Source organism: Trachinotus anak, unplaced genomic scaffold (genome assembly GCF_046630095.1).
Source record: "Trachinotus anak isolate AG129_WGS33_773 ecotype Australia unplaced genomic scaffold, CSIRO_AGI_Tana_v1 ptg000009l, whole genome shotgun sequence".
NCBI classification, from domain to species: domain Eukaryota; kingdom Metazoa; phylum Chordata; class Actinopteri; order Carangiformes; family Carangidae; genus Trachinotus; species Trachinotus anak.
In genome coordinates, this window is record NW_027273860.1 from 20855205 (window position 1) to 20883102 (window position 27898).

At 43.2% G+C, this 27898-nt stretch overlaps 2 protein-coding genes across 5 annotated transcripts in view; one reads left to right on the forward strand and one right to left on the reverse strand.

The window, feature by feature from the left end:
* LOC139625599 (WD repeat-containing protein 37-like) lies at positions 1 to 23825 on the reverse strand. 3 transcript variants are annotated; one of them, XM_071485730.1, is made up of 14 exons: positions 23760 to 23825; positions 22153 to 22427; positions 19677 to 19773; positions 19458 to 19553; positions 17934 to 17998; positions 13684 to 13822; positions 13240 to 13311; positions 13012 to 13056; positions 12750 to 12826; positions 11991 to 12225; positions 9247 to 9388; positions 4228 to 4362; positions 2557 to 2671; positions 1 to 2450 (listed from the first exon to the last, which is right to left on the reverse strand). In XM_071485730.1, the coding sequence occupies exons 2-14, from the start codon at positions 22303 to 22305 to the stop codon at positions 2319 to 2321; spliced, it is 1503 nt and encodes a 500-aa protein (XP_071341831.1). In that variant the 5' UTR covers positions 22306 to 22427; positions 23760 to 23825; the 3' UTR covers positions 1 to 2318. The 3 variants fall into 3 exon arrangements, with proteins under 3 accessions (XP_071341831.1, XP_071341830.1, XP_071341832.1); XM_071485729.1 differs by lacking the exon at positions 23760 to 23825 and adding an exon at positions 23234 to 23416; XM_071485731.1 differs by lacking the exons at positions 22153 to 22427; positions 23760 to 23825 and adding an exon at positions 20288 to 21445.
* The window catches only part of idi1 (isopentenyl-diphosphate delta isomerase 1), a 5696-nt gene continuing 1355 nt past the window's right edge, over positions 23558 to 27898 (forward strand). The window contains exons 1-6 of one of the 2 annotated variants that reach the window (XM_071485751.1): positions 23558 to 23698; positions 24623 to 24777; positions 25409 to 25581; positions 25688 to 25780; positions 25928 to 26058; positions 26190 to 26294. In XM_071485751.1, coding sequence (XP_071341852.1) covers positions 24626 to 24777; positions 25409 to 25581; positions 25688 to 25780; positions 25928 to 26058; positions 26190 to 26294 — 654 coding nt within the window. In that variant the 5' untranslated portion in view covers positions 23558 to 23698; positions 24623 to 24625. Of the gene's footprint in view, positions 23699 to 23786; positions 23927 to 24622; positions 24778 to 25408; positions 25582 to 25687; positions 25781 to 25927; positions 26059 to 26189; positions 26295 to 27898 lie in introns of those variants that run through there. The other variant, XM_071485752.1, reaches the window with a different exon arrangement.

Below are 27898 nucleotides of genomic sequence, written 5' to 3' on the forward strand. Positions count from 1 at the left end.
AAAGGAAATCACACATTTTTATTGGAAAGTGTCAGAGAGCACGTACCCGTCACAATAAGGTATGCAAAGTAGATCACATAATGAAGTCTGAGGTGAATATGATTCATTTTTTTTTTTTTTACTCCTCCAATCTGGCACGTAGTAATTTAATGTATCAATCCAAAATCATATTTCCTCCGAGTTAGAATTCATATGTGGGGCACAAATCGGACTTGCCTTTCTACCTGCAGATTAAAATGACAGTGATACCAGTGGGCGCTAAATTGAGTTCCCTGAATGAAACAGGAGTAAAAATCCTATCTGCACTGTGCAGTGGAACACAATTAGTTATTTAACAAGCATTTGGAAAAGTGCATTGATGCTCAGATGGATAAGGCTAATGCACCACTTTCAATGCAATGGTAAGGCATTTCTACAAGTTATTACGTTTTACTTCAAAAATCCATCCTGGCTCTATTGTTGCTAGAAACAGCGGAGAAGAGTCATCTGAAGCCAACTTTTGGGTAAGTTATACAACCTATGTACACAGAGCTACAGCTACACCAGTCACACAAGCACAATAAACTGTCTTATGGGATTTACAGCACTGAAATAAGTTAAACATCTGAAGATCAAAAACGATAACATGACTTCATGTTTAGGATATTGCACATGTGGAACAAGTAGAGAGTTTTTCCTGGATGCCGGTCAAACCCAGTTCCAGATCAGTTCCTGTGTAGTTCTCAGACTGAGATTCAGTGTGTAGGACAGGTCAGGTTCACTGATTTCAAGAGAAGAAATGAGCTTCACTCTGAGGACCAGAAACATCAAGGAGCTGTGTTATTGCTTCTGGTTTTTTTTTGTTTTTTGTTTTTTTGGACAAAGAGCTCTTCTCACAGACTGAACAGCTTCATCTAAAACAAGAGGTCAGACGAGGCTGTAGGGTTCAATGCAGAGTGTACAACACTGAAGCTTGACATAGACAGGCTGTTACTGAAGCACAGAAATGACCAGTGACCAACATATTCACTTGGGGGTTCACACACTACAGCAACACAGGGCTCTGAGACTCGACAGGCAGAGGAGGATGGGTCTGCATTTCACTAACACCAAGGAAACACGGGGGCAGATAATGAACACCTACACCTGTAGTGACTACTATAGCGTGATTATGTTGACCACATCCCATGCACAGAGGATTTGTGAGCGACAGAAGTGCAGTTGTTTTCCCATTATTGCTATGCTCTTGACACTTTGTATCCTGACAGAAAGGCCAAATGGAGCAATTCTTAAAAAAAAAAGAAAGAAAAAAAGAAAGGCTGTAAACATGGAACAAGGCAGAGTTACAGTATCATAAGTTTGAAAAATTAAATACAGAGGCTGGCTGTGAATTGAAAGCATCAAAGGTAATAGGCAAAGACTCGAATCAGTGAAGACCTTCAGACAGGACCCGCTGTCCCGTCGGAGACTTTTTAAGACAACTTGCAGGCCTGAACATGATATGTTTCACTCCAAATTTGTCTAAAAGAATTAAAACATTTCACAGAACCACGTTGTCCTCTCCAAAGCTCCACCCCCAAACGGGTGGGTAACAGTGAGGCAATAATCCATGAACAAGCGACGACCTGCAGCACAGGTCACTTTGTCAGGCCACAACTTAATATACACATAATGTCTTGAAATCATATTCTACAGACTGTCCCGACCTCATAATTGTTCTCACACAACTTTACAAGTAACATTCGCACACCGAGTTTATCTACATGCAAGTGCGTCCATTCAGCAGTAACCAAACAGCAGTGATGTGACCTGGAGTCAAATATTTACTTCAAACAGAAAAGGCTGGAGATCAGGATCAGTTTAGCCACGTCACAATTCACAATCCATGCTAAATAAGTGAAGGGCTCAAATACAGAGGAGCAGCTCTGTGGCCTCGTACACACTGGGACTTTAAAATGTTGGAACCGTGTCGGTTGCTTTGACACAGCAGACGTTCCACAGGTTCCAGCTGCACACGTGCACAACGAAAGACAGAATCAAATAAGTTTAGGGAATTAACTGCTCTTATTGATCAATGTTAACAGCTGCGTCCTGGAAAACAACAGCAACGGTGATGATGAACAACGTATTTCGGACTGTCTTTCTCAGCTGCTGGAAAGCTGTGAAATACATCACAACCACCATATTAGACAGGGTGAACACTTAAAGCTCAGTAGCATGTACGAGGTCCACAGATTACAGTGTTTATTTGTACCATACTGTATATACATGGAGAGATTCTGGTCAGTCACCTACTTCACTGTGTGTGTGTGTGTGTGTGTCTGAGTTTGTCAGTGGCATCACTTCTCCTGCAGCAGTGCAGGGATGTTGATGTTCCAGCCGATGGCCTGTCGGTCGAAGCCACAAGTGAACAAGTTGCACGACTGGTTCTCCTCATTCCACGCTGTGCAACACACCATACGTCTGTGACCCTGCATACACACACACAGACACACAAAAATGTTTTGTTTTAGTGACACATATTGACCAATCAAACACACACCCACTCCTTCCCGTTAACTTTTTCTCCTTCCTTACCATTCTGTTGCTGCGTGGAAGCCGCGCCAGCCTCACTCCGCTCATGTCAAACAGTCGGACTTGTCGATTGTCATGTGGCAGAGCGATGATCCTCTGGTTGGCAGACACACTTATCCTGAAACACCAGATTTACAGAAATTCACTTTCTAGTTTGCACACAACTCCATATGCATGAAGAGCTGATTCCCTGCTGGCATTCAAGAGAATTACTGACAACTGAAAACACTTTTTCCTTTCTCCTCACTGTGGAGAACATCAAGTTTTAAACAGTGTTTGGGCTCCATGGAGCAGGACTGATTATATTTCCACCACTGGTCAGCATAATGCGTCATCACTGAGTTGGAGTTTCTGGTGCAAACAGGTTCTATTAGGGGGTGTTTACGGTCTGCAGGGCTGCTCTTAGACCATTGTGGCCGGGTACATGACTGGACTGTGTATGGCTGCTGACCGGGGGCTTAGTGCTACACCTCTTGTTACAGTCAGTCAACTGAGCCACTCTGGTTTCCCGGCTGGTCGGGACCTGCAGGGAAGCAGAGGAGCACTTCCAATATGCCGAGTCTCACCTCCATTACAAATAAACTACTTTCATTACCTGTATCATTATTACTAAAGGAGACAGGGGAAGAACTAAACATAAGACACATCAAGCAGAGAGAGCAGGAGAGAGTGAAGTCATTGCTAACTGCTTAAGAAACTAGCAGATCTGAATGACATGTAAACAACAGAAACATCAGCAACAGGAAATGAGACAATACTCTTCCTGCAGCACAGGAATAAAAGCCCTGTGAAGAAAAAAAGGGTCTCTGTCCACTGAAACGCTAGAGAGCTTTTAATTTGAAGCAGGTACAAGACATGTTGAGTTTATAATAACTCGGTCACTAAGAACAAGGCTTCATACTCAAAATAGACACCAATACTACATATCAAACAGTGGAAGTTACAAATAAAGACCTGCCTCTAATAAAAGTCTCAGAGTTCAAATAAAAAATATATCCTGTTTCTTCTAACTTTCTCTCTCAGTGATCATTTTACAGTAAATACAGCTGAAATCACAGCTCAGACTGGGTATAATATATCCTTAATATATCTTTAATCTATGTGTGGTGATTTTGTCAAACTACGTCGCCCAGTCATGTACAGGTTTTGACCAAATTTTGTTTGATATTGAGTATAAACCAATACTACACGTTTCCTGTTCTTTGTTTTCCAATCCATGTTGGCTAAAAAGTTGAGATTCAAACTTTATTCTTGAGTTTAGAAAAAAATTTGAGAAAACTATTGCACTTTGAGGCTCACAGTACATATATTAGCTGATCTGGATCTTTCCATCCTAACACCTGATCTTCATCAGCAGGCGTTGTTTACCCAGTTGTCAAGGATGTAATATGAGTATTTCAAGGACTAGTGGTGGTCTTGTGGCTTTAAAATTGAAATATCCAGTTAATGTGAATGTGCCTGAAAACATATATGACAAAACATATATATGACATGTATCACCAATGTCCTTGGATAGTTCTCCATAATACTGTGTTGTGTGTTGGGTGTCAGGAGGCCTTGAGCAGGGTTCAGACAGGTTTTTACTCTCTGAGTCTGCTCTGACTGTTGTCTACAGAGAACTTCCTGCATCTACAAGGCCTGGCCTCTCGCCCAGTCACGTGTCCCTTCACCTACCTGTTCACAGCTGAATCAGTGCGGATGGTTGCTATGGGCGACCTCATGTTCTTCAAATCCCAGACCTTGACGGTGCGGTCGTCACTCCCTGACACCACGTTGTCGCCCACTGTGAACACTGCAGACGTCACCGTGCTACAAAGGATGGGACACAAGGACAGACACACACAAGCAGAAGATGCTGTTACACAAAGAAAATAATACTCTTCCTTGTGTGTTCACTTTGTAATCAGAAGTATGTCATATTTAGAAGATTCACACAGTTCTCCTCAATCCAGTTAAAGTGCAGTGAAGAGAGCAAAAGGTACAGGGATTTGAGATGACAGCAGGCTTTTTATTTTACAGATCAAACTCCAGAGTTAGGAATTTACACTCAGGGAGAGGAGGAAAGTTTGGGAGGGAATAGTTTACAGCCAGTGTGGTCACCCTCTCCCACAGACACACCTGTTATACAGCTGGAGTATGAGACAGATCCTCACATGCAGCACAGTCAGGATATGTGAAGGGCAGGATCACGCCTGTGCTGTGTTCCTGTCACACAGCTGAATGGGTTAAATATTGACTTGAAAGTCATCCGCCGAATGTTGGTGATTCTGTTCATGCTCAATAAATCAATTATTACAAAAATAAAACAAGGCACTGTAACCCAACCTGACATTTGAAGAAAGTGATCTGGTAAGTAAGACTGGTATTGGGTGGTTTAGGTTGTGGTTCTGAACCTTTTAGTGTGACACACCACCTCAGCCCGATCACATGACTTTTAATACCCATCTCAACCACTCTAATATGTTGAATGGATTAGTGTTCATGTTACTAAACACTATCAAATATATAGAATCAGTTATACTTACAAAATGTTTGCATACAACAAACATACAACCATGTATCCATTAGTTACAGCTAACTACTTCTTTACTTTTAGTTAACTCAAGATCTCTACTCCTGTGCTCGCACACGCTGCTGCACAGTGACACAGGTTGATGGACAACTTACTGGTTACTGTACATTTTAGTAAAGATTCAAGTTGAACAATATGCAAAAAAAATCCTATTGAGATTATTTTGGCAGATATTTTGATTGTGACATGAGTGACGATTTCAGTTTGGATGATAATTTTGACTTTTTCACTTTACTCAGAAAAAACATAAAAATGATGATGATGTGATTTTTGATGAGTCTTGTATCAAACAAGCCTGTTGCCATACATCTGGAGAATATGATTTGTAGGCCGGAGTGTCACTGTAGCACCACAACACTTTATTCATGGTCTGTTGAGACGTATTTTACCTCAAAGTGTAAACTTTTTAGATTTGTTGACCTTCGTCTATTAACACAATTCAGTTCAACTACATTTGCAATTAGAAATTAAATGTACTGCCCATGACAGAAGATTTTATCCATAACTGTACAACTCTGCATATGCAGACACCTTTTAATATTCACACACACACACACACACTCACAGAGCACCATCTACATTTCCACATCTAGTTTTTCTTGCTAAAACTGGCTTCCCCCTAAATTCAAACTGACACAGCATTAAGGGCTAATTAGGGGCCTAAACTATTAGAGAGGCTGGGGCTCAGGGAAGCTGCTGTACAGGCACCTTCTGACACTGCAGGGTACAGACCACCTGGGAATACAGGAGCTGCAGAGAGACTGGGGAGTGAGGAGGATAGGAGGTGTGCTGGGTGGGAGGTGTGTGGGGAGCATAATCAGACAAGGTAATTGATTAAAAGGTTGATTAAGGTTAAAGGGTTTGTAGAATGGGTGGTGAGGGGGGTGGGGGGTAGTAGTCAGTGTTACTTAATGGCATCTCTGCAGTGTCTCTGACAGCCAAGGTCAAGACTCCTTGTGACTAGAGAGCTGGGAGCTGGAGAGGAAGAGAGACATACAGAGGGAATCATGGGAGAGAAGTCGAGGAGAGGTGCACGTCTCCCATGAAGCCCAAAGACGCCTGTAACAGTCTCTGTCCCTGCTTCTGTTCCTACCTTTTCCTCCCCCAACACTGAGGTTATATTAGGATGGAAGTGTTACAGTTTGGCAGTCACACCTGTAGGTTCAGCATCTACAATCAAAGGGAGATTTTATTCCACTAATCATTTTGTGCGATCACAGTGTGAAACTGGCACCTTCTTCTTTACTGAGCGGGGAGCTCTGACAGGCACTTCACTCAACTGCTTTGGGACAGTCTTTGAATTAAGTCATTCTAAGAATGAATCATTTTTAAAAAATAAAAGGATTTGAAATTCTCACATCCACAGCTCATTGTTTCACAGCAGTATATGAATCTCCTGTTGCTGAGTATAGGTCTTCTTTACGTTCAGCCCCTGACGATCACTGAGGTTCTGACTGAAGGACAAATATCAGACGTGAAGTAAAGGAAATGCTGCAGCCAGACAGGAGGATTTGCACTGGGGTTCCTGATGAAACTAATCCTCTGCACTGCTATTATGTCTTTACCCACCAGCTCTATCACACACATATCTGCAAGGCAAACTGGAATATTTGCTCTGGCACTGTGGCTGAAATCCTCATCCTCACTGCTGATGAGTGATTTTAATGGCTTATAATGATGCAAAAATTTGTGAACATCTCACACTGCAGTGATTGTGAACCACTCTGGATGAGAACATAAGTCAAACACCTGAAATGTAAAATACAAATGAAACGATTCATTCAGGTCCGGACCACTCAGAGGTTGGAGAGGCTCTTATTTCTGCTGCTACAGTAAAACTGCCAGTCAGTCAGAACATGGTCACACACACACACACACACACACACACACACACACACACACACACACAACACTTGCACATCTATCAACCGTTGAGGGCCGGACAGACAAACGCGACATGGCATCCCGTTTGTAGAGCTTGTCCACTGTCACTCCTCGTTTGCTCGCAGCCGTTTTCTGAGCTTATGTGCAGTTGTCATTATTCTGCAATTACGGCGGGGGTGTGGGATCCAGGCTGTATGCTGCACTTTTAGCTGCCGTGGTTCACTGTCAGGGAGCGTTAGCTGTAATTGCTAGTGAAGACGGTGAAAACGAGAGGATGTCTCCCCTCCAGCTCTCAACCTCTCCCGCCTTTCAAACCGCTCACACTCTTCTCTGCCGTTTCCACAGAGGGGATGAGGAGAGAGTACCTTTTATGCATCATTACAACATATTGGAGATTCTGGAAAATTAGCAACAGATAAAGCAGAGAGATGTCTTGGTTCTGACTGAAACAGAAAATCCTCACAAGTTGGAAAGTGTTAGAAGCACGGGGGTGTAGGGTTGAGCTGATAAACAACGGTCATCATAGCGATCACTGATAGCTTATATTATTTATAGTGTTGCATTAATATTGAATTGAATTTGTCCTGCAACAGTTTCACGTATATAATCACATATAAGCAATGCTTGCTTTTCAGTTTCTTAGCTGCGGCTTTTTATGGTTGTCAGTAGGACCTTGGGACAGTCGGGGGGAGAATCGCCATCTCTGTTAAAGATTGAACGATAGCTTCACGGCTGTGATGACTGTTCAGTCGATCAACAGAAATTGTCTGCAAATATTCAATAACTGATTAATCATTTATGTCATATTTAAGCAAAAACTGACAAACATTCTCAAACTTTCCTTTTCTCACTTTACAGTTCAGGGAGTATTTCTGAGTTTCATGAAGATGTTATCTGAGCAATTTCTGCAGTTTTTTCGACTGATTCATTGATTTCTTGAGAGAGAGAGTAATAATCATTCGTCACAGCCCGACAGTAAATGTAAAGCTCCTAATGTAAGTGTGATCACTCTTTACCTCTTAAGTATTAAGCGGCAGCACTACTCTTATTCAAGAATACAGCAGCTTTCACTTCTTACTGGCAATAAAACTTTTTCATTCCCTTAATGAAGAATACGGGAGTTGATGTTTTAAAAGACCTGTACGGTGGAAATGGTTTGTGAGTCTTAATGATTTACTAACTGAATATGATCTATCTGCAGTGTCCCATGGAGATCAACACATCCTACACAACCTTTTCATTAATTATCCCTCTGTAGGACGGTTTCTAAACTCTGATGGGGGCGCCATTGGGAAGGTGGGAAAAGTAACACTGTAACTTTGCTCCACGGGGTTGGTGGGTCTAAAAAAAAAAAAAAAAAAGGGGTGAGAAAATGTGTGGTATACAACGTGTCTTTAAATGCACCACTGAAGGACAGGGAGGGAAGTTTTCACCTTAAAGCACATCGATGGCCAATCGGGAAGGACATAAGGATGGATGGAAGGGAAGAAGAAGAGGAGGGCTGTCGTTCACTGTGAAACACTGTGCTTAATCTCATTACACCAATTGTCTATGGGAGAGAATTAAAGTGGGATCTGCAGGAATTATACATGTTGGGGTCGTACGTAATGAGCTCTATGTAATCCCCCCTACTTGCAATGAAAGGCTGCCAGCCAACCAGGACACACACATGTAGACATGCACATAAACACACACACACACATGCACGCACACGTCTTACGTCTTTCAAAGAGCACTGCCACTGAAAGCCACAGACAAGCCTGACAGTCATCGTTTTGAAATGAGCGGCTGCAATTGAGTGTTAACAGTGAGCGAAGTGCCAAATTACACAGAGTGGGGGATTAACGCAGAAACGGACAGATAAATGAACAGGAGAGCAAGGCAGAGAGACGGAGGCAGACAGAGGAAGAGAGGGGAGAAGGACAAGCGAGCCGTCGAAGTGAGGAGAAGTGCTAAGTAATGAATGAGAGGCGAGTGGAGGATTTGGCTTAGAGCAGCAGGGTCTGTAAATTAATGTGGCACTGTAAGAGGAAAAAAACACAGAGAGAGCTGACAGGGTTCACAGAGCAGAGAGATGCTGCAGCACCACCCGGTGGGCTGAATGAAGACTGCAGCAGCTGGCCATCACTCCAACTGTTGACACTGTGGAGTGAGCAGTGAGAGAGAAAGTGTGTGTGTGTGTGTGTGTGTGTGTGTGTGTGTGTGTGTGTGTGTGTGTGTGTGTGAAAGAGACTCACTCAGTGTGCCCCTGGAATACGTTGACAGAGTGGATGGACGGATCTCTGAAGTCCCACAGTCTGAAGGTGGTGTCTCTGGATGAGGTGACCACCAGCCGCTGGGTGGGGTGGGTGCAGCAGTGGGTCAGCTCCTGGTCATGGCCTGCAAACACACACACGGTTGTTATAAGAAAGTAGTAGGAAGAGAAACATGTTCTGCCTTTGACTCATGTCCATGTCGGTCAAGTTTCAGCAGCAAATGATCACCAGGTGTTCTGCCTCAGATTTATCCAAATCTGTGAAAATTATCATCTGTAACTTTTCCACATTAAAATTTCTACACACGACTACACCAGTGGCTAGATGTTTTTGGAGCTGTGTATGGTAACGTTCCCTTTTATTGGTCGCCCCTCAATGATGTCATATCCTCTGTGGTCATGTGTCAGTGCTGTGGTTGTCTGCCAGAAGCTCAAAACTGACATCTATCCACTTTTAAGACACAATTCTAAGAAACCCTTTTTACACCTTTTCAATTACATATTTTGACCAGATGAAGGATTTTAGTCGTCGGACATCTGGATCTGAAGTCATCAGAGAAAAAAGCTGAGGAAATGTGAGACAGCTCAGCTCCCAGCCATCCTGTGTCCGCTGAAGTGCGTTGGTGACTCACTGATTCTTAACATGAAACTGTTTGATTCAGTGTTTTTACTGGTTTTAATCCCCTGGTCTGTTTATTTAGGAGAGGAGGACACCTCTGTGGATAATTCAACTACAATGGTGGTGAAGACAACAACTCCCATGACCCCGAGCTGTTTCACAACATCACATCTATACTCTACTGTTATGGTTGTGACTGAGAGGCCCCTGACAGCAGGAGTGACAGGCTGTGCATTTGAAACAATCATTCTAAATTTTGGGAAATCTGCTCATTCGCCTTCTTGCCATGAGAAAAGAGGAGCATCACCTCTCTCATCTCTGAATGTTCAACAGACTGAGAGGACAAGCCGGCAGCGAGCTGCCTCTGTCTGCCTGCACCTCTAAACTTCACTGATTAACATGTCATATCCTGTTTGTCCAATCTGTACAAACACTGATGTGTAAAGATGAGACACTGTTGTGTTGTTGTGCGGGATTACGAGTGCTTGGTCAGATGCACTAACTGCTGTTTGCCTGGCAGCGCCACGGTGATGATCAGATTCTGTGAAGCCAGCCGGGACGTTCACCTCGCCTTCTGGTGTTTATGCTAAGCTAAGCTAAGATGGTGAGCTGTGGACTGCAGCTTCATATTTAGCCTTCACACACGAGAGTGGTGTCGATCTCCTCTCCTCTAACTCTCAGCACAAGAACTAATCAGCTTATTTCACAGAATGTGGAGTCATTGTTTAGTCTCACACTTGAGGAAACAGTGGTTTCTTCATATTTAATTTGGGAACCAGACAGACAGCAGATTCTGTTCACAACCGAATGAACAACCACCCTATTTTATCTTCCCTTTACTGTCATCTTCTCCTTATCTCTTCTATGTCACATACTGTTTAACAGGTAAACTATCAATTATATATTCAGTCTCGTTTTGCAACAGAGAGCAAATATATTCATGCTCATGAGCCTTTTTGATAAATGAATGTTTACATAAGCTGCTGACTGATAAGTATCTGTCCTCCAATATCATCCTGAAAACGGTTTACAAATGATTTAAATGAATTAAAAGAAACAGAACACATGACAAACCTGCAGGCCTGCACCATGGTTCAACCTACTTGCCGACTCTTTCTTTTAACCCTCTGAGGGCCACACTGAGGCTTTTCTGTTTTTTTCTTTCTTGATTTTTTTTTCATACCTTTGTGTTTTGCCTTATAAAGTTCTCATCTGTAAAAGTTTCACCAAGTGAGACACAGATTGAGACTCAGCACAACCTCAGCTAATTTTACGTGTCACTCAAAAAAGATTTCTGTACACTGTAACATGGGATAATAGCCCATAAAAAAACAACAAAAAAAAACTGACTTTTTCCTTATCTTCTAAATAAAAGCAGTGCAAACCATAATGACGAAAAAAAAAACCTTCAACACAGAAAGTTGCACACATTTGTTGGGATTGTTCTCGAGGTGATCTGAAGTTTCTGTTTTTATCTGTTCATGAGTTATACTCATTCTTTTGAGCTGTTTTCATGTGTTTTTTTTTCTTCCCTTTGAAAAATCAGCTCCAAAGCCTCAGCTGCACTAAATATCTGAGTGGTCACAACCTCCTGTCTGTTTTCTGTCACTCACAGCTCAGAATAACACTGCCCTGCTGTGACAGCCCCCACTGGAGCCAACAGGAAGGTACAATCCAGTGACAGGACTCTAGATGTCAACTTACATCACAGATACACAGAGAGAACGTACCGAGACAAAGATGCAACGCACCAGGCAAACGGCAACACCCTCCATATCTTTCCTAACTTTTCATATTACTTTATTGCCTGAAGCCAGTGACTCACACGGACAAACAGCGGCTTGTTGGAAAGCCCTGATTCTCCAGTTTGATGTGAAAAAATGCATCTTCCTAAATAAACAGACTAACTTTTACCTGGTGTTAATTTGGAAATGAACTGTAGCCTTACCTAGGATGACTAAATGTATCAAATCAAGATGAACAACATGAACCAAATGTACAAAAAGAAATAACATCATCAAAACATGAACATTTACATTTTTAAATAAGTAAAACACAAACATGATCACACAAACTGCTGCACCTCGGTACCGTATCAGTTCACCTACCAGTGAGTGTGTGAACCAGTTCAGACGTCTCCACCTCATACAGGTTGGCAGCACGATCCCAGGAAGCTGTCACTACTTGTCGGCCTCCAACCAACCAATCAGCTGCAATCACTACACCCTGGTGGCTCTTCAGGGTTGCTGTAGCGACCCGGACGGTGGGGACCTCACACGGGCCCTCGCCATCCACCTCGCCCTCCTCTCTGTCTGACGAGTCCTGGTCGTCGTCACAAGGAGCCTGTGGAGGGACACACAAGAGCCCAGGCAATGTTTAATTCACATGGAAAGTAAAGTAAACTATTTGTAAATGTACTTAGATGTAGATGTCCATATGTTTTGGATTATAGATCAGGTCTAGGTTCTATATTAATACTGTGAAAGTATCAAAGCCTCAGTCCACAGAGAAATGCACACAGCCTGTATTCAGAAACTGAGCCTTAAAACCAGCCGTCAGGACTTCTGCAACTTTGTGATGTCACAACAAAGCAGTCACCGCCCTCAGCCAATCAGAAAAGAGGCTCAGATCATCTCTTCTGATTGGCTCACTGACTTGTTGCTACTAGAGCTCCAGAGAGAAGCCTGAGAGAGGAGATGTAAAACTACACTGAGATTATTTTTGGTTCTTAAAACCATAAATATATCTTCTGATGGAGATCATCACCACCAGAAAAGTGAAAAATATGGGACCTTTAAAATTTATCTCCATCCTTGTTAATCAAAATTTCAGGATATTTCAGTTGAGAACACTACAAAGCTACTCACACTGACATCTGGTGGTGGCTGGGGGGCAGGGAGCTGCACCATGTAGCGCCAGATGTGAGCTGTCTGGTCCCCAGAGGCTGTGCAAACACAAGTACACATCAACAAACATGCAGCACAGCCACATCTACACACATCTGACTGCTGGAGAAAACAGAAGCAGGGAAAAGATGGTCACACAAACATGAGGATGTTCCGCACGTCAACACAAATATGAAACCTCCCCAGATCAACACAATTAACACACACGCGTTCAGATACAAACCTGTGAGGGCCATCTGCTCTGTGGGGTGGAACTTGATGGAGTTGACTGTGGGAAGATGAGGAGACATGTACATATGTTACATCAAGTGTCCCTGTGAGCACATGCTGTTATATCTGGCAGTAACCTGCAGCATATGTTTGAGACATGATCCAGCCACTGTTATATTAGAGGAGATAAGACACAACAGTGCTTGTTACATGTATCGTATCCTTTTCATTGTCTAATTACCTGATCCTGCATGACCAGCATACCTCAGCAGACATTTCCCAGTCTCTATGCTCCACAGCAGAGCTGAGTGGTCTGTGAGGGGAACAGGGTGGACAACATGAAGCCATTCACATGTTTTTACAGTAATCAGCTGTTGATTTAGTGCCGTAAGGTTCTGTGTTCACATCGTGGGCTATCTGGTTAGATTTGGTGAGACATGTCTGGACCACTTAATGCTGAAACACAGACTGAGTATCTTATTTCCAGCAGAGACAGAGATAAAGCTTTGCAAGTTTCTCCCTTTGGCAGATGATGGAAATAAAGGAAAAAAACGTTCCTCATTTCTCACTCACTGCATCGAGGCATCACAGTTAATGTGATATGATGATATAAATATTGTGTGCAGCACCTTTAATCTTCACTCTCCAATTGAATGTAAATAGTTAGTAAAGTGAGTTGGTGTACCTGCAGAGGCAGTGCCCAGGACCACCGGCTGAGTTCGGGTGACACTCAGATCCCAGATCCCGTCCCGGTGGCCCACGTACTCCTTGAGGAGCTGGCACAAGGCCCGGGACCCTGTGGTGGCTTTGAAACTGGACACAATCTGAGCAGAGGAGGGAGGAGAGGAGGGCGCGACAGAGAGGAAAGAAACAAGAGCGACGCATGAGCACTGATCCTGGATCTGAACACAGTGCTGCTTAAACTGGAGGTCAAGTGAAATTACAGTAAATGCAGGTGCACCAGTATGGACGATATGAATACCAGCATGTGCACGGCTTAACCTACATGGCCGAATACGCCACAGTTACAGAAACAGGTGAATCAGCTGGGTTTATAATTTGTGTTTGTGAATTGAAATCTTGCAGGATGGCCACACCTAAGACTATTAGACATAACAGTAGTTGTTTCATGTTGCTGTCTGACGGACAGATTAAGCTTGGTTATGTTCAGGCCTGTATCACAGAGTGAGATGGTTAGCCGCCTCCTGCAGGCTTAACCTGCTCCAGAGCGGATCAGAACCTGCTTACAGCCTGACAGCTCTCTGGAGAAACTGATCCTAATTCCTACAGGATCCTGACAGGGACAAAAATTTCAAAATAAGGTGAGAAGTAATTAAAAAGCAATAGAGACATTGTTTTGCTGCTCAGAATTGTGTCAGAGAGGAAACACTTTGACACAATACAATTATGTGTCCGGTCTCGGTTTGAAACAAACACACCACAGAATAATGAATTTCAATTATATCTGAATATTAACTGTGCGCACAGTGTTATTTAATTGTAAATGCAGCCTCTGAGCATTATCAGCCATTTCTTTTCCTCAGCCAGACTGTCTGTCCCCTTCCTGTCTGCTCCTTTCAAAGAATCACCTTTCATCACCTCGTCATCAGAGTTGGTTAATCATGAGACAAATGAATAGAATAATTAATGTATACATTGAGACATTTTGAGTGCAAGGTGCAATGCAAGTGTCTTCACTAGTTTCAAACAGATACATTTTCCCATCCAGCGTCCACATTGTTTAAAAAGCAAATACATTGAGCCCATCTGTGCATCCATGGTCTTAAAATGAGGTGTGGTGAGGCGCACTGTTATCTTTAGGCGGTTGAAGGTGATTAAGTGTTATTGACCAACAAAAACCTGGTCTGAGGTCAGTGGTATTTCACTGATATTTTAAAGGCGCATTATCAAGAGAGTTACATGCACCTACACAGGTGGGCACACGACACACTCACAGGCACAGTGTGCTGACAATGTGCCTCAGGTGTTAAAAAAATAAATCAGGTGGGACTTTATATTTCAGCCTCAGAAGGTCGGAGCGTTCTCTGTGGTTGCACAACGTCGCCATGCGTCACAGATGTGGCTCTGCAGAGAAGTGTTCTTTCTCACTCCCTGGTAAATCCACTACAGTGTTTCCCATTCATCACCGACACTAAACTTCACCAGTTTCATAATGAACCAAACTCGCCACAAATAGAAACACTGCGCCATTGTAATAGAGTAATAGAAATCCGCCAGGATGCAAGTGTGCCTGGCTTTGAAAGGGAATGGGAGACGGCGCTCTGGTTGGTTTATTGCATGTTACGCCAAAAACACTCCCATGAATAATTAAGAGACTTACAATCCTTTTGAACCATGTGCCTGGAGCAGCGATCGTTCTCTCCGCTGTTAAAATAGCAAAAGTGAAATGGACACGCCCGAAATGCATTCGTGCTTCCGACTGTTAAAAAAGCGCCGTAACACTTATTTATAGCCAAAGCATTACAATAATGCATTACATTATTCTTAGTGTTTCTACATCTTTTTATTCTCTTCTCCTTGGTTCATTACGGTGTATATTTTATATGTTTTACTGGCTGTAAACCACTCAGCTGTTAAGCTCAGAGAAGGCAGGTAAACCACAGAGAGCTGGCTTTGTGATACAGGCCTCTTGAAGCGTTGCCAGAAAAAGCCAAGAGTGTGTACATCCTGTTAACAAGCTCTGCTTTTATTTCAGAGCTCGTCTCCGCAAGTGCCACTAGGTTTATGGTTTCAAATTGCACTAAACTGTGTCACTAGAGTATTAATATCAGGACTGCGCACAAACTAATTCAAGTACCAGTGGATGGACCAGTACTGTGCACTTATACATGTGGTGCACCGACTAGATAAGATTATCTAGTGGTCTGCCCACACATGGCCTTCAGTCCAGGTGAACAGACTAAGGGGGCAGTTGCGTTTGGCTGTACATGCTGCAGCAGGCAGACGGCTGACCACGGCTGTAAGCTTGGATCATTGGTAGTCATTAGATGCAGCGGCGAAGCATCTGGTTGACATGTGTCAGACTGTGTTAATATATGCTCTCATTTCTGTCTGGTGCGTTTACATTCACATTACACTATGATACAACCTTATTTGTTTGCTGTCATTAGAAGAGAATGAGCAGTGAGCAACAGGAAGAAGCCCATTCCAGTCAAGGTCATCCCAGCAGCAAACTGAGGATACAGTTAGTTCAGATCATTAGTTTCTAGTTTCAGGTCCAGTCAGTCGTAACAAATTCAGCTTCTGGTCATACGTCTTAGGCAGCTGAGAGGTTAGCTGAATATCAAATAGCAACTAGTTCTGTCAGGAGGTTAATCCAAGAAGTCCTCCCTTGATCCCATCCCATCCCTGTTTTTCTGTCTTCCAAACCAGAAGAGGATTGTGTCCCTCTCTTCATCTAGCTCACACTTTGGCTGCTTTAAGAAAAGGCAACAGGAGAAGTGACAATAAGAGGAAGCCATGTTTCACCGAAGTAAAACATTTTAACATTGGTACTTACAGTAAACCATCACAGGGCTCTACGCTTACACTGACTCTGAGGAGCACCGGTACTCTTACTAGAAAACATTAAGGGCCACAGATAAAAATTAAACACAGATATTTAGAAATAACATTAATCTTTTTTAAACATTCACTCTTGAACATACTTTGAGCAAAAGACGCAGGAGCTAACTGACATAACGAAAGGATTATTAAGAAATTTCAAAACATGAACTCAAGAGTCACTGGCAGTGGTGCATCACACTTGCAGCCTCTAACTGTCACCAACATGTGGAAACCACTCGCACTGCTGAGCCCTGAGTTAAGGGAATAGTCAAACAATCTGGGAAATGACTCAGTCGCTTTCTTGCCAAGAGTAAATTTAGAATATTGACACCACTCTCACATCTGTACAGTAACTATGATGCTCATACCAGCATCTAATTAGCTCAGCTTATCTTGGCGTAGAGACTGGATATTAACATGATATGTCTCATTTGTTTAATCCACACCTCTGTTTTACAGAAGTCACACACTGGACTATTTCTTGGCTGTTGCCGGTGGACACCGGCTCTGGCCAAGAAACAGCCCGGCACACTTCAGTGTTTGTATTAAACAGGCTTTTTTTTTTTTTTTTACCCTTTACCAGGGAAGCTGTTTCCCTGTTTCTAGTCTGTGTGCTAAGCTAAGCTAACTGGCTGCTCAGTGTGAGGCCGCTCTGTCAAAATTTAACTATTCGGACTCCTAATAAACATGTCTCGTGCTGTGGGAACAGTCCAACATTTTGCAATTAAGATTCAACTCCACTGAAGAAAGACTTGGTGTAATGAAAAAATAACTTAACCAACCAGGCACTTCCACAAAGGTGTAATCCTTTAAGAAACTGGACAAATATATTTTGAACAAATGCAGCCATTGGCCCAAATGACCTCTGACAGGGTGCAGAGCAGAGAAGAGATGAGGAGTCAAGGTCAGACTTTAGTTAAAAAGAGACCCAGCCCACAGCTGTTCCCCCACAATGCGTAGTGACAAACAGAGCATTCAGGAAGTTACCCATGAATCTCCACCCCACAACTCCCATGTGGCCACACTGAAGTTGCGAGGTCCACCTATTTTGCCGTGGAACGCGTACAAGCTCTACATTGGCAAGAGATTAGAAAGGCAGACGTCATGGGAGATGTAATCACAGAGTCTGATTATCCCCTGTAAGTCCAAACATCTTCATATAAAATAAATCACAAGAGTTTCACAATAATAATGTCTGGCCACAATTTATCTTTTTTTTTTTACCCACAAACACTTTCTTCCCCTCACTGATAGTGTGGTAGTCTGGCACCTTTACCCTGGGCCTGAATCCCAGCAGCTCAGTCATTCACACAGGTGACCAGTTTCACAGGCTCTATAGAACAGGCTCACTCAGCTGGGGCCAGGTACCTTGCTGGTGGAGGCTTTGTAGGTGGTCTTCAGCTTCTGTGACAGTTGACTGGTGCTGTGGCTGGCTGTGTGATGGAGAGACAAACAACAACAGTTGGGTTCACTGCTGCAGTAACAACCTAATAAAGTGTCAACAACAATACAAAACTGTGGTGTGTGTTACTAGTTGTTGGTTGTCAGCCTCGAGACTAGCCTGGTCAGGTCAGGTTTCAGGTTCAGCATCATGTCAGACTTAAAGGTCCCATATTTTACACTTCGCCTGTGCTCTATTTGAAGTTTTGAAAGCCTTAAAAAGATTTGTGGTTTTAAGAACCAAAAACCATCTCAGTGTAGTTTTACATCTCCTCTCTTAGGCTTCTCTCTGGAGCTCTGGTAATAACAGGTCAGTAGTGATCCAATATAAATATAGCAGATTTCAGGTAAACACTCAGAGAAACCAAATCCTGAAAGGTTGGATGGTGGGTCCAGGTGGGCGGGGCTTGGGGAGGGGCTGAGAGCAGTGACTGCTTTGTTGTGACATCACAAAGTTGCAGAAGTCCTGACGGCTGGTTTTAAGGCTCAGTTTCTGAATACAGGCTGTGTGCATTTCTCTGTGGACTGAGGCTTTGATACTTTCACAGTATTAATATAGAACCTAGACCTGCTTTATAATCAAAAAACGCATGGACATCTACCTTTATACAATAGGGGACCTTTAACCAGCCTTACAATCAACCTGTCAGACTGAAACACAGGTGTTTTTTCTGAAAGTTCCTCTTTACTGCTGCACTATGACTATAAGTCATGTCCATGTCTAATTCATCACATTTTCACAGAGGCTGCAACATACATATGTGTGAGTATTTCACAAAGTTGTTGGGCAATAATATCTTTTAAGATAAACACATCATATAAAGATGTTAGAGACACTGCTTCTACACGCTGCTTTCTCCTTGACTGTGCCAAAAATTTTAATTTGTTTCAACTTTTACCCAAGTTCAAGTTGCGCTGACCTTTGAGGATGCAGCCAATCACTGTTGACTGTTTTTTAATACTCTGTCATAAATAATAACAATAATAATAATAACTTTATTGATATAGCACTTTTCATACATAGAATGCAGCTCAAAGTGCTTTACATTAAAAACAAAAGCAAGCAGACAATGCACAGACAATTAAATAGCACAGAACCCATGAATAAATAAAATAAAAAGAAATTAAAAAGAAAGAAAAATCTAAAGCAAGCTAAAAAGATAAGACTCAAGATAAGAAATGGATTAACTAAAAGCCTTCCTGTAAAGGTATGTTTTAAGGTCTCTATTATAAAGATAATAATTAAACAATATATTGATTAAATCTCTTATGTATACCAGTGTTGAAGTAACTAAAGTTTTCCAGGCAGAATTTTCTAGCCACCATGGCACTGAGATATAGTATATACCTTCACTTGGATGCCACACATCCACCAAGAGGAAGTTTTTGTTAAAAGTATTTAGAAGTACAAAAGCCTAAAGAGTAATAAGACGTGTGTAGGAAATACTGGACCTTTTGTTTTCAGGGCTCCCTTGGTGGGGTCTCCCCCCTCGATGGTCTGTCCATCTCCAGTCAGACGCTCATTCAGGGAGTCAATTTCCCGCCGTACTGTAATGTTAGCACAGTGACAGGGTAAGCAAACATTACCTGTGCTCTGCAACCATTGTTAGCCAGTCAGCACCTGGAGATCAATAAAAAAAAAAAAGAAAATCTAAATCTTCAGTTACTCACATTCAAGGTTTTCAATGTAAAGATTTTCAAACTCGCGTTCAATTTGGCCAAAAAGGTCGAGAAGATTGTTCCGTAAGGGCAGAGGCAGCTTGGAGTCCTGCACACACAGAAATCAACATCGCAGACACTTCAGAGTAAACTCACACATTGGCCTAAGAACTCAGTATCACAACGTTGTGGGAAAATTAAATGACGCCACTTTTATTCCCTCCACATTATTCTCTTTGTGGCATGTACGTGTGTGTGTGTGTGTGTGTGTGTTGTGCTTAAAAAATCTTTAACACCATTTTCAAATGTTTTCACAGATGTTTTCACCTGTTCAAACCTGAGAATTCTGCTGTTGACATGACTGAACGCAGTGTTACAGTAACAAACAGGGGTCTAACTTCTTTCATAATCACTGTTCAAAGAGAAGTTTAACCGACTCATAAAATACACACCACTTAAACTAATCCAAACAAACCCACATACATCTCGTCAGTCGCCGCCTGTATATCAACCTGCTTTAATCCGCCACCAGCTGCACTCAGACACTCAGCTACATTTTGATCTACAGAACTACACCCCAGCCAGGGTCCAACCAGTCAAACTCTACATTTCAGCTGACTTACCTCCATCGTGAACTCCTAGACGTACCCAGTTATCAGATGACCAGCGTGCAGCAGACTAGCATGCAAAGAGAAGTAAAGGCTGCTGTGAAAACAATGGGCTCAAAAGGCTGCGTTTGACAGCTCAGCTCGAGAGCCGCTGCTTATTTCTACAGCCATCTGAAAGACGAGAAAACCAAGCACTTAACCGTCGCTCTTTCTTCTGGCACGCGTTCAAACCAGCAGTTTGCCACAGTCACGTTAACCGCCTGACCATTCTGTCAGCGCCACATGTTAACACATTTGTAAAAACAAAAAAAGGTCAATTAGCAAACAACAGGCAGCCCTTATGAATTCAAAGCTGCTTAGTTGTGGCCCTAAAACCTGCAGCGTACTCTGGCTAATAATGACAGCACTGAAAGCAGTCTGTGTGTGTTACATGTAGGTTTGTAAAGCTGTCTGTGTATGTGGAACTTGTGCTGTGAGGGGGGGGGGGGGGGGGGCTTTTCCTCTACTGCCAGACTGCCTTGGAGTAGAGGAAAAGGCTTGGTGAAAAGACTAATCAGACCTGGACAAGCAGCCCATATTAAAACTTGATGAGACAACAGGCCAGTGCAAGCTGAGCTCTAGTGTTAGAGGCTGATAAGGGTCGTCACACAGAGAAAGTAAATACGAAAGGGTTTCCATGCGCTGGTGAATGCTGACAAAAACTGAGCATCACATCACATATTTTGGACTGAACACTTGGATTCAAAAATTTTGGATTATGAAAGAGCCACACATTTTTTCAGAAAATCAACTGCTTGAAATCATTCAATCAATTTTCAACTCAGGGAAGAAAAACAGGACGATACCACCCAAAGCATTTTACAGTGACTCACAAACCCTTACCGAGGCCCATCTGGGAGATGACTGTCAATAAGACACTCTACAGCCAACTCCCAAAAGTTAACAACCACTATGATCTTAATCAAACAGAAGCAGCTTTTAACATCTCAGCAGAGAGGAGGCCTGACAGTTTGCTGCGGCCGGTTTGCATCAGGAAACATCTGCTTATCAAAAAGCCTACAGTTGTCCCTCTCTGGAAGAAATAAATCAATTGTAGCTCCAATTTAAATGTTTGAGGAGGTGGTTAATATCTAACTTGGTGGCACCAGTTAGCTTCAAAAGTCACAGTGGATCCCTTTGTTTTAACATAAAGAATCAGTAACTGCCACACCAGGCAGTTTACAAAAGTGAAGTGGATGTCATATCTAGACAACATTGGTCAAACCAAGTTTCATCCCTGTAACTACTTAAAAAAACCAACACGACGACACCACATTTCATAAACAAACTGTAGCGTGGAAGCTGTGGATGGTGTAACACCAGGTAGAAAATAAAAGCAATGCTGCTAAACCAGCTGGTACTGTACTCTCTTGACAGAAAAACAGCCTCCCACCATCACAGAATAGTATCAAAATGCTAATTAACAGAGAATGACTTTCTGGTGACTGCTTTTTTCAAACAGATGCACAGGAAACTCTGTGGGCCATGTCTACAACATATGTTATTACATGTCTCAGAAGCTGCATGTTTACCAAAATCTTTCTCTGCAGCTGTCAAGAGTGTGTGTGTGTGTGTGTGTGTGTGTGTGTGAGAGAGGGGGAGAGGGCTGCAACCAAATTACTGCTTTTGTCATTTAATCTACAGGTTAATTTCTCATCTTGTTGATCATTTGGTCTGACAAATGTCAGAAACATCAAACAGCCAAAGAGATAAAGAAAATGGCTTCAACAGTTATTATTGTTATTGTTATTACTAGTGTGTGTGTGTGTGTGTGTGTGTGTGTGTGTGTGAGAGAGCAAGAGAGAGAGAGAAAGGCATGGGTGTCTCTGCGGCTCCCTCACCTGTCCCTCCAGCATGTCTCCTCTTTGGATGCCCAGTGGCCTCTCCTCTGTGCTGTTGGTGCGCCGGATAGACAAACTGTGAGCCTTGCGTTTCTGCTTGGGGTGACGGGCAGCTGAAGCAGAGCCGCTGCTGCTTCCGCCCTCCACAGGCATATCTCCTACCTGCTGGGTGGACCTGCCCCCTGCTCACGTACTACCTGAGAAGCAGGTAAACAACGGCCGAGCTCCCTGGTTGGCTAGTGGGTGGGTTAGGTCGGTGGGTTATCACCACCTACCTGCAGATAAAAAGGAAGTCAAGTTCAGGTTCACAGCCACTGAAGGAACTGCTCACTGAGAAGGGTAACTTCCCACAGAGAAACCAGTAGACAGGGCGCTTGTTGGTGTATCTCAAACAGGATTCCAAACTCCATATAGAAATCCAGCAATCATAAGGCTTTACTCATCAGCAAAAATGTACAGTATACTTTGTCCAACCTGATTCCAGATTTTTTTTTAAATTGAAAACAAAGCAGGTATGTCTGTGATGCAATGATCACTGAGCACTTTTTAATTAAACCTCTTTTGGAGTTTACTGAGTACCAGTCACTGCTGCTGGAAGACTGTTACAGTATATAACAGGTACAAATGTTGAGACATTAAACATTAAATGTATCCCTTTCCGAATCTGCTACTGACAGCCGGGGAAGCCCGACAGACCTAAATCATCTAATATAATGTACCTGCGTTTGTCAACAAGCATCACGACTTTAAATTCGCAGTATTTTGAGTGAAGTTCGGCGCACGGTCTAACGGTCTAAGAGGACGGCGCGTTTAGCGACTGTGCAGCTCAGGCTACCGCTCTGGAGGCGTACTGTCACAGTAGCGTAGCGTCTCAATGCTTTTAAAATGTACACACTGCTACAGTCTCCGGCAGAACAGACAGTGGAAATGTGGAATGCGCCAGAACATGTGAATTTATCGCAGCCTACACGGTGCTCAATAACTGGCCCTGGCACATCACCAGGGTCAACTACTGTCTGCTGCGCGATTTCATGACCTGTGAAGATGCGGCTTTCATGAACGGATCAGCTCCGACACTCACCACTGTCTGACTTCACACTCGCCCAGCATGGAGGTCTGAAAACGGGGTTAGCTGCATGCTAACAAGGCTAGCTGCCACATATCACCGTCACTGCGGCGCAGGTTTACACATCAGCAAGCAGGGCGGGAGATGACCGTCCTGACTTGAAGTGCAACATGTAAACCTGTTCATTTGAAGTGTTCAACTTGTTGTCAGCGTGTGACTTTCGACAACTGTGACCATTTTAATCATTTTTTGACACAGTACCGTATGTTATTTCAATCACGTGGGTTGTGTTTGCTCTATTTTAAGCCAATGGGCTATCACGCCGCCGCTACGGCAACCAATGAAAAACCGTGACGTCAGACACTGGGAGCGAAAGCTAGGTCGTCCGACGACAGTGCTGAGCTCTAAAATGTCGCCGTAAACAAGCGCAGATCACGTTAAAAGACGCGGTTTCTCCAGCGGAGACAGGAGAGTCGCTCTGTAAGTAGCTGGACGTGTTATCGCTTCTCCGCAGACAGCATGTGAGGCGCACAGTTCATACTTCAGTCCAGCTGTCACGGGCCTGGGTGGCGCGGGCTCTGCTGTGGGCTGATGACGGGTTCAGACTAAAACCCGGAGTGGCGTGGCCGGACCGGGACCACAAGCGCCTTACCGCTGCGCTTTGTCGAGATGCTGTGGGTCATAGTGGTGTAATACTGTCAGCTCAAAGTAAATAGGTGCATTCTAATGTACTTGTACATTTATTGCATTTTATTATGTTTTACACTTCTACTCGACCACGTTTACCTGACAGCTATAGTTTATTTTGCCTAAAACATAATGTAAAATATTACACAACAGAATATGGCACATTATTATAAAATGTGTCTCAGATATGACGATTTTATGTTTTGTTTCCTTTTTTGTCAAACATGATATTAAATTGATGGAAGATGTCACCTTGGGAAATTATAACACTGTTTCATGGTATTTTATGGACAAATCTTGAGAGATAATTGATAAAATAATTGGTGATTATTAATTAATCATTAATGTGAGTGTATGGCTGCGGCGTTTCAGATTAAAATATCAATCATTATCTCAACATATAAGTATTATATTTATCAATAATGATTATAGTAATATAATTAGTTACAGTTCTGATAAATGCACTAATAAAGTACTGATAAATTAGGCTTGTGTATAAAGGTTTAACGGGTTGAAATTATAAAACGTAAAATAACATTATATAACCTGTTGGTCAGTAAAGTAAATACATTATTTCAGATTAATTTCAGGGGAGTTCGTGTTCACCCTTATCCCCAAGAGCAGTGTATCTTCCGATCCTGATTGGGTGAACTCCTCTCCGTTTCTTACCGACACCCACAGCCTCAATCCATGTGATTGGTTTTCTGTTTCGGTCAGGCGATGGTGCGGGCTGTGTGGGCGGTGCTCCGGAGAGTGTCCTGCGACGTGGTCTCTGCGTTGAAACCAAACGTACCTGTCCCCGGGAGAGCCGCTGCACGGCGGAGCAGACCTGTCCGCACACCCGTCCCCACCTGCCGCAGGGCCTTGTCCAGGTAAGTGGGCACCGCAGGTTTCTGAAAGCGCTTGAAGTCATGGTCTGAGCTTGAAGACAGGGGCCACAGATAAGCCCGCTGACCCTGTCGGCTGTGCTATTGATAGCTGAGCTTACTGCAGCCTGTTGTCCCTGCGGGCTGGATGCCTGCCGCTGCCTCACGGGGAAACACATTCATGCCAATTTCTATTTGAAAATATCATTCGCTTGACGTGGGCTCCCGTATTGGTTGAAGTTTGTAGAGTTTGTAACTTAGTGGCCGAGGCCATAACATGCAGGCTATGGTGTCAGCTGGAAAATACTGTAAAGCTTCCAGGTACCTGGCATTTTGATAGTTAGTTGTTTATGAACTTCATGAAGCAAACACACTAAACATTCGCAGGCCCAAGCCGCTCCTGTCTTTGTATCATTGCACATGAATAATTTTGGGTTTGTGACTCACGATCAGACAAAACCAGCAACTGGAAGCGTCTCCCTGGGCACTGGGAACTTGTCTTTTAATTATGTGTTAATGGTGGGCAGATTAATTAGTAATTTAAAAAGTTGCATACATTATTAAAACAGTAAGAACTATGGTCAGGGTCAGGCCAGTCAGCACACTGAGCCGTTGCTCCTGTTGTCCTGCCCTGCAGTGAAGTGAGACACCTGCAGTCTGCTGTCAGGATGCCTGAGATAACCACAGATCACCTGGACGAGAAGCAGGTGCAGCTGCTGTCTGAAATGTGCATCCTCATCGATGAGAACGACCGCAGGGTGGGAGCTGATACCAAGAAAAACTGCCACCTCAACTCCAACATCGACAAAGGTATCTCTCGACTGTGCTGAAACGCTCATGCACCAGTAGTGCATTTCTTTGTTATTTGCCCATGTCAGCTTTGTACCTCTGGTAACTCGTGTCTTTGTTCTACCAGGTTTATTGCACAGAGCTTTCAGCGTCTTCATTTTCAACAGTGAAGAGAAGCTCCTCTTACAACAGAGGTCCGACGCCAAAATCACTTTTCCAGGTCAGCAGCACATCATTAAACACAACAGCCTGACCCACATAAGCAGACCCAGCATTAGCAGGCAATGTGTTTAAACATCCCGTGTGTGTGTGTGTGTGTGTGTGTGTGCGTGTGTGTGTGTGTGTGTGTGTGTGCGCGCGCGCGCAGGCTGTTTCACAAACACATGCTGCAGTCATCCTCTACACACAGACAGTGAGCTGGAGGAGAGGGAAGCTATCGGAGTGAGAAGAGCTGCTCAGAGGAGACTCAAAGCTGAACTGGGTATCCCCATGGAACAGGTAAATAAACTGGATGTGTGCGTCTGTGTGTTTGTGTTTGTGTGTTGAAGTCCTAGCTTCTGCATTGAATGGAAGTAGACTGTAGAGGACTGTGGTGACTCTTTGCTTGCGTCTGGTCTCCTCTGCCTCAGGTGACACCGGATGAAATGACATACCTGACCAGGATCCACTACAAGGCCCAGTCAGACGGTGTCTGGGGAGAACATGAGATCGACTACATCCTCTTCATGCAGAAGGTAGCACAGTAAAGTCTGTTGGGTGTTAGACTTGAGTTATACTAGGATAAGTAACTGTAGCGGCCCACTTGGAATTACCACACAAGATGCAGAGAGCTTCGACTGGTGTTACTTTAATTCTCTCCTCTTTTCACCACTGGCATTTGACACCTTCTGACACCGTGAAAACTATGAAAAATAACAGAAATACAAATGCCATAGTACCAGATTTCACCATCCAATAGAAAAGATAAATAAAATGAACCACTCTTTTACGAGTACACCATTAGCCTCCTCCTACCTCCTTCTGCTTCCAAGGGCGCTAAGCTTGAGCTCAGCCTGCTAGCAGCCCGTCTTCCTCACACACACACCTCGCAGTAACAGTCCTTACATGAGAAATACAATGACACAAAACACGGAGCGAACCACAATAAAATAACCTTTCACAACTGTCAACACAAGATACGACATGTTAATAGTTTGTTTGCATGTTTTACCAGTTCTGTAGCATCGTGAACATGTTGTTTTTTGCTGAGACGGGAGCGGGAAATCTAGCGTCTTCGATGACAGGAAGCAACAAGAGTGGTGCTCTTCAAAATAAAAGTACAAAAGTAAAGTGGCATAACTGCATAACTTATCATAAACAAGATTAACTGCCATTTACAGTAACATGCATCTAGCCCCGGTTTACAAATGTGTTTGTATGAAATCGTAAAGTGATACAAACATTTATACTGATCAGTGAAGCTGATATCAACACTCATCAGTTTTGACTTACATCATTCACAGTTTTGTGTATGGACCCTGTCACTTTCAAGTCCCCACCGAGTACAGATAACACAGTAGAGCTCATATGGCAGCTTCACTGCCGGCCTCCTGAGTACTCCTACAGTGGAGTAATGCTGCCTAGGCCCAGGTTTTCTGTGCATAAACGAGTTTGTGGTCATTTGGATGATTTATTGTATTTATTTGTTTATTTGATAGGGACAGCGCATGTTAATGAACATCAGTATAAAATACACAATGTAGACATTCCAGATTGTTTTAAAAATGCTGATTTCCAGCTGTAATCCCTGAGCAGGTAACATGACACAACAACATTACAAGTGACAATACACTGCTGCACATCTCAAGTTCATAGATAAAACGATTTTACAGCAGGTGGATTTAAAAGTGATCACAGATCAGTTTAACTTGATCTAACGTTTAAGATATGACTTGAAGGTGGGATATGTAGGACCCTCCCTTATTGTAAGAACAGTTTGTTCACATGTGTTGTGTCTGTGAGGCACCTCACAAACTCCTGTAGAGGTCACCCTAGTGCCAGTGCCTCTGTCAGCCCTCTGTGTCATGGACTTATTGAAAGGTGGTGGGGCAAGTCCATGCAAAACCTTATACATAAAACAAGTGTATTTAAAATGTTAAAAAAAGAAATGAACACAACTTTGTTTGGAGGTGTGTGCATAATCTAACTAAAATTATGAAGGCTTTAAAACTGGATTTGGCTACAGGCCCCTCTGAGCCCCAGATCAGTTGACAATGCAGGTTACACAAACTTCTGGGCTTTTTGATGATTGCTGGATGTTCAGCTTTGTGACTCCATGATAACGAGAACGGTGCACATG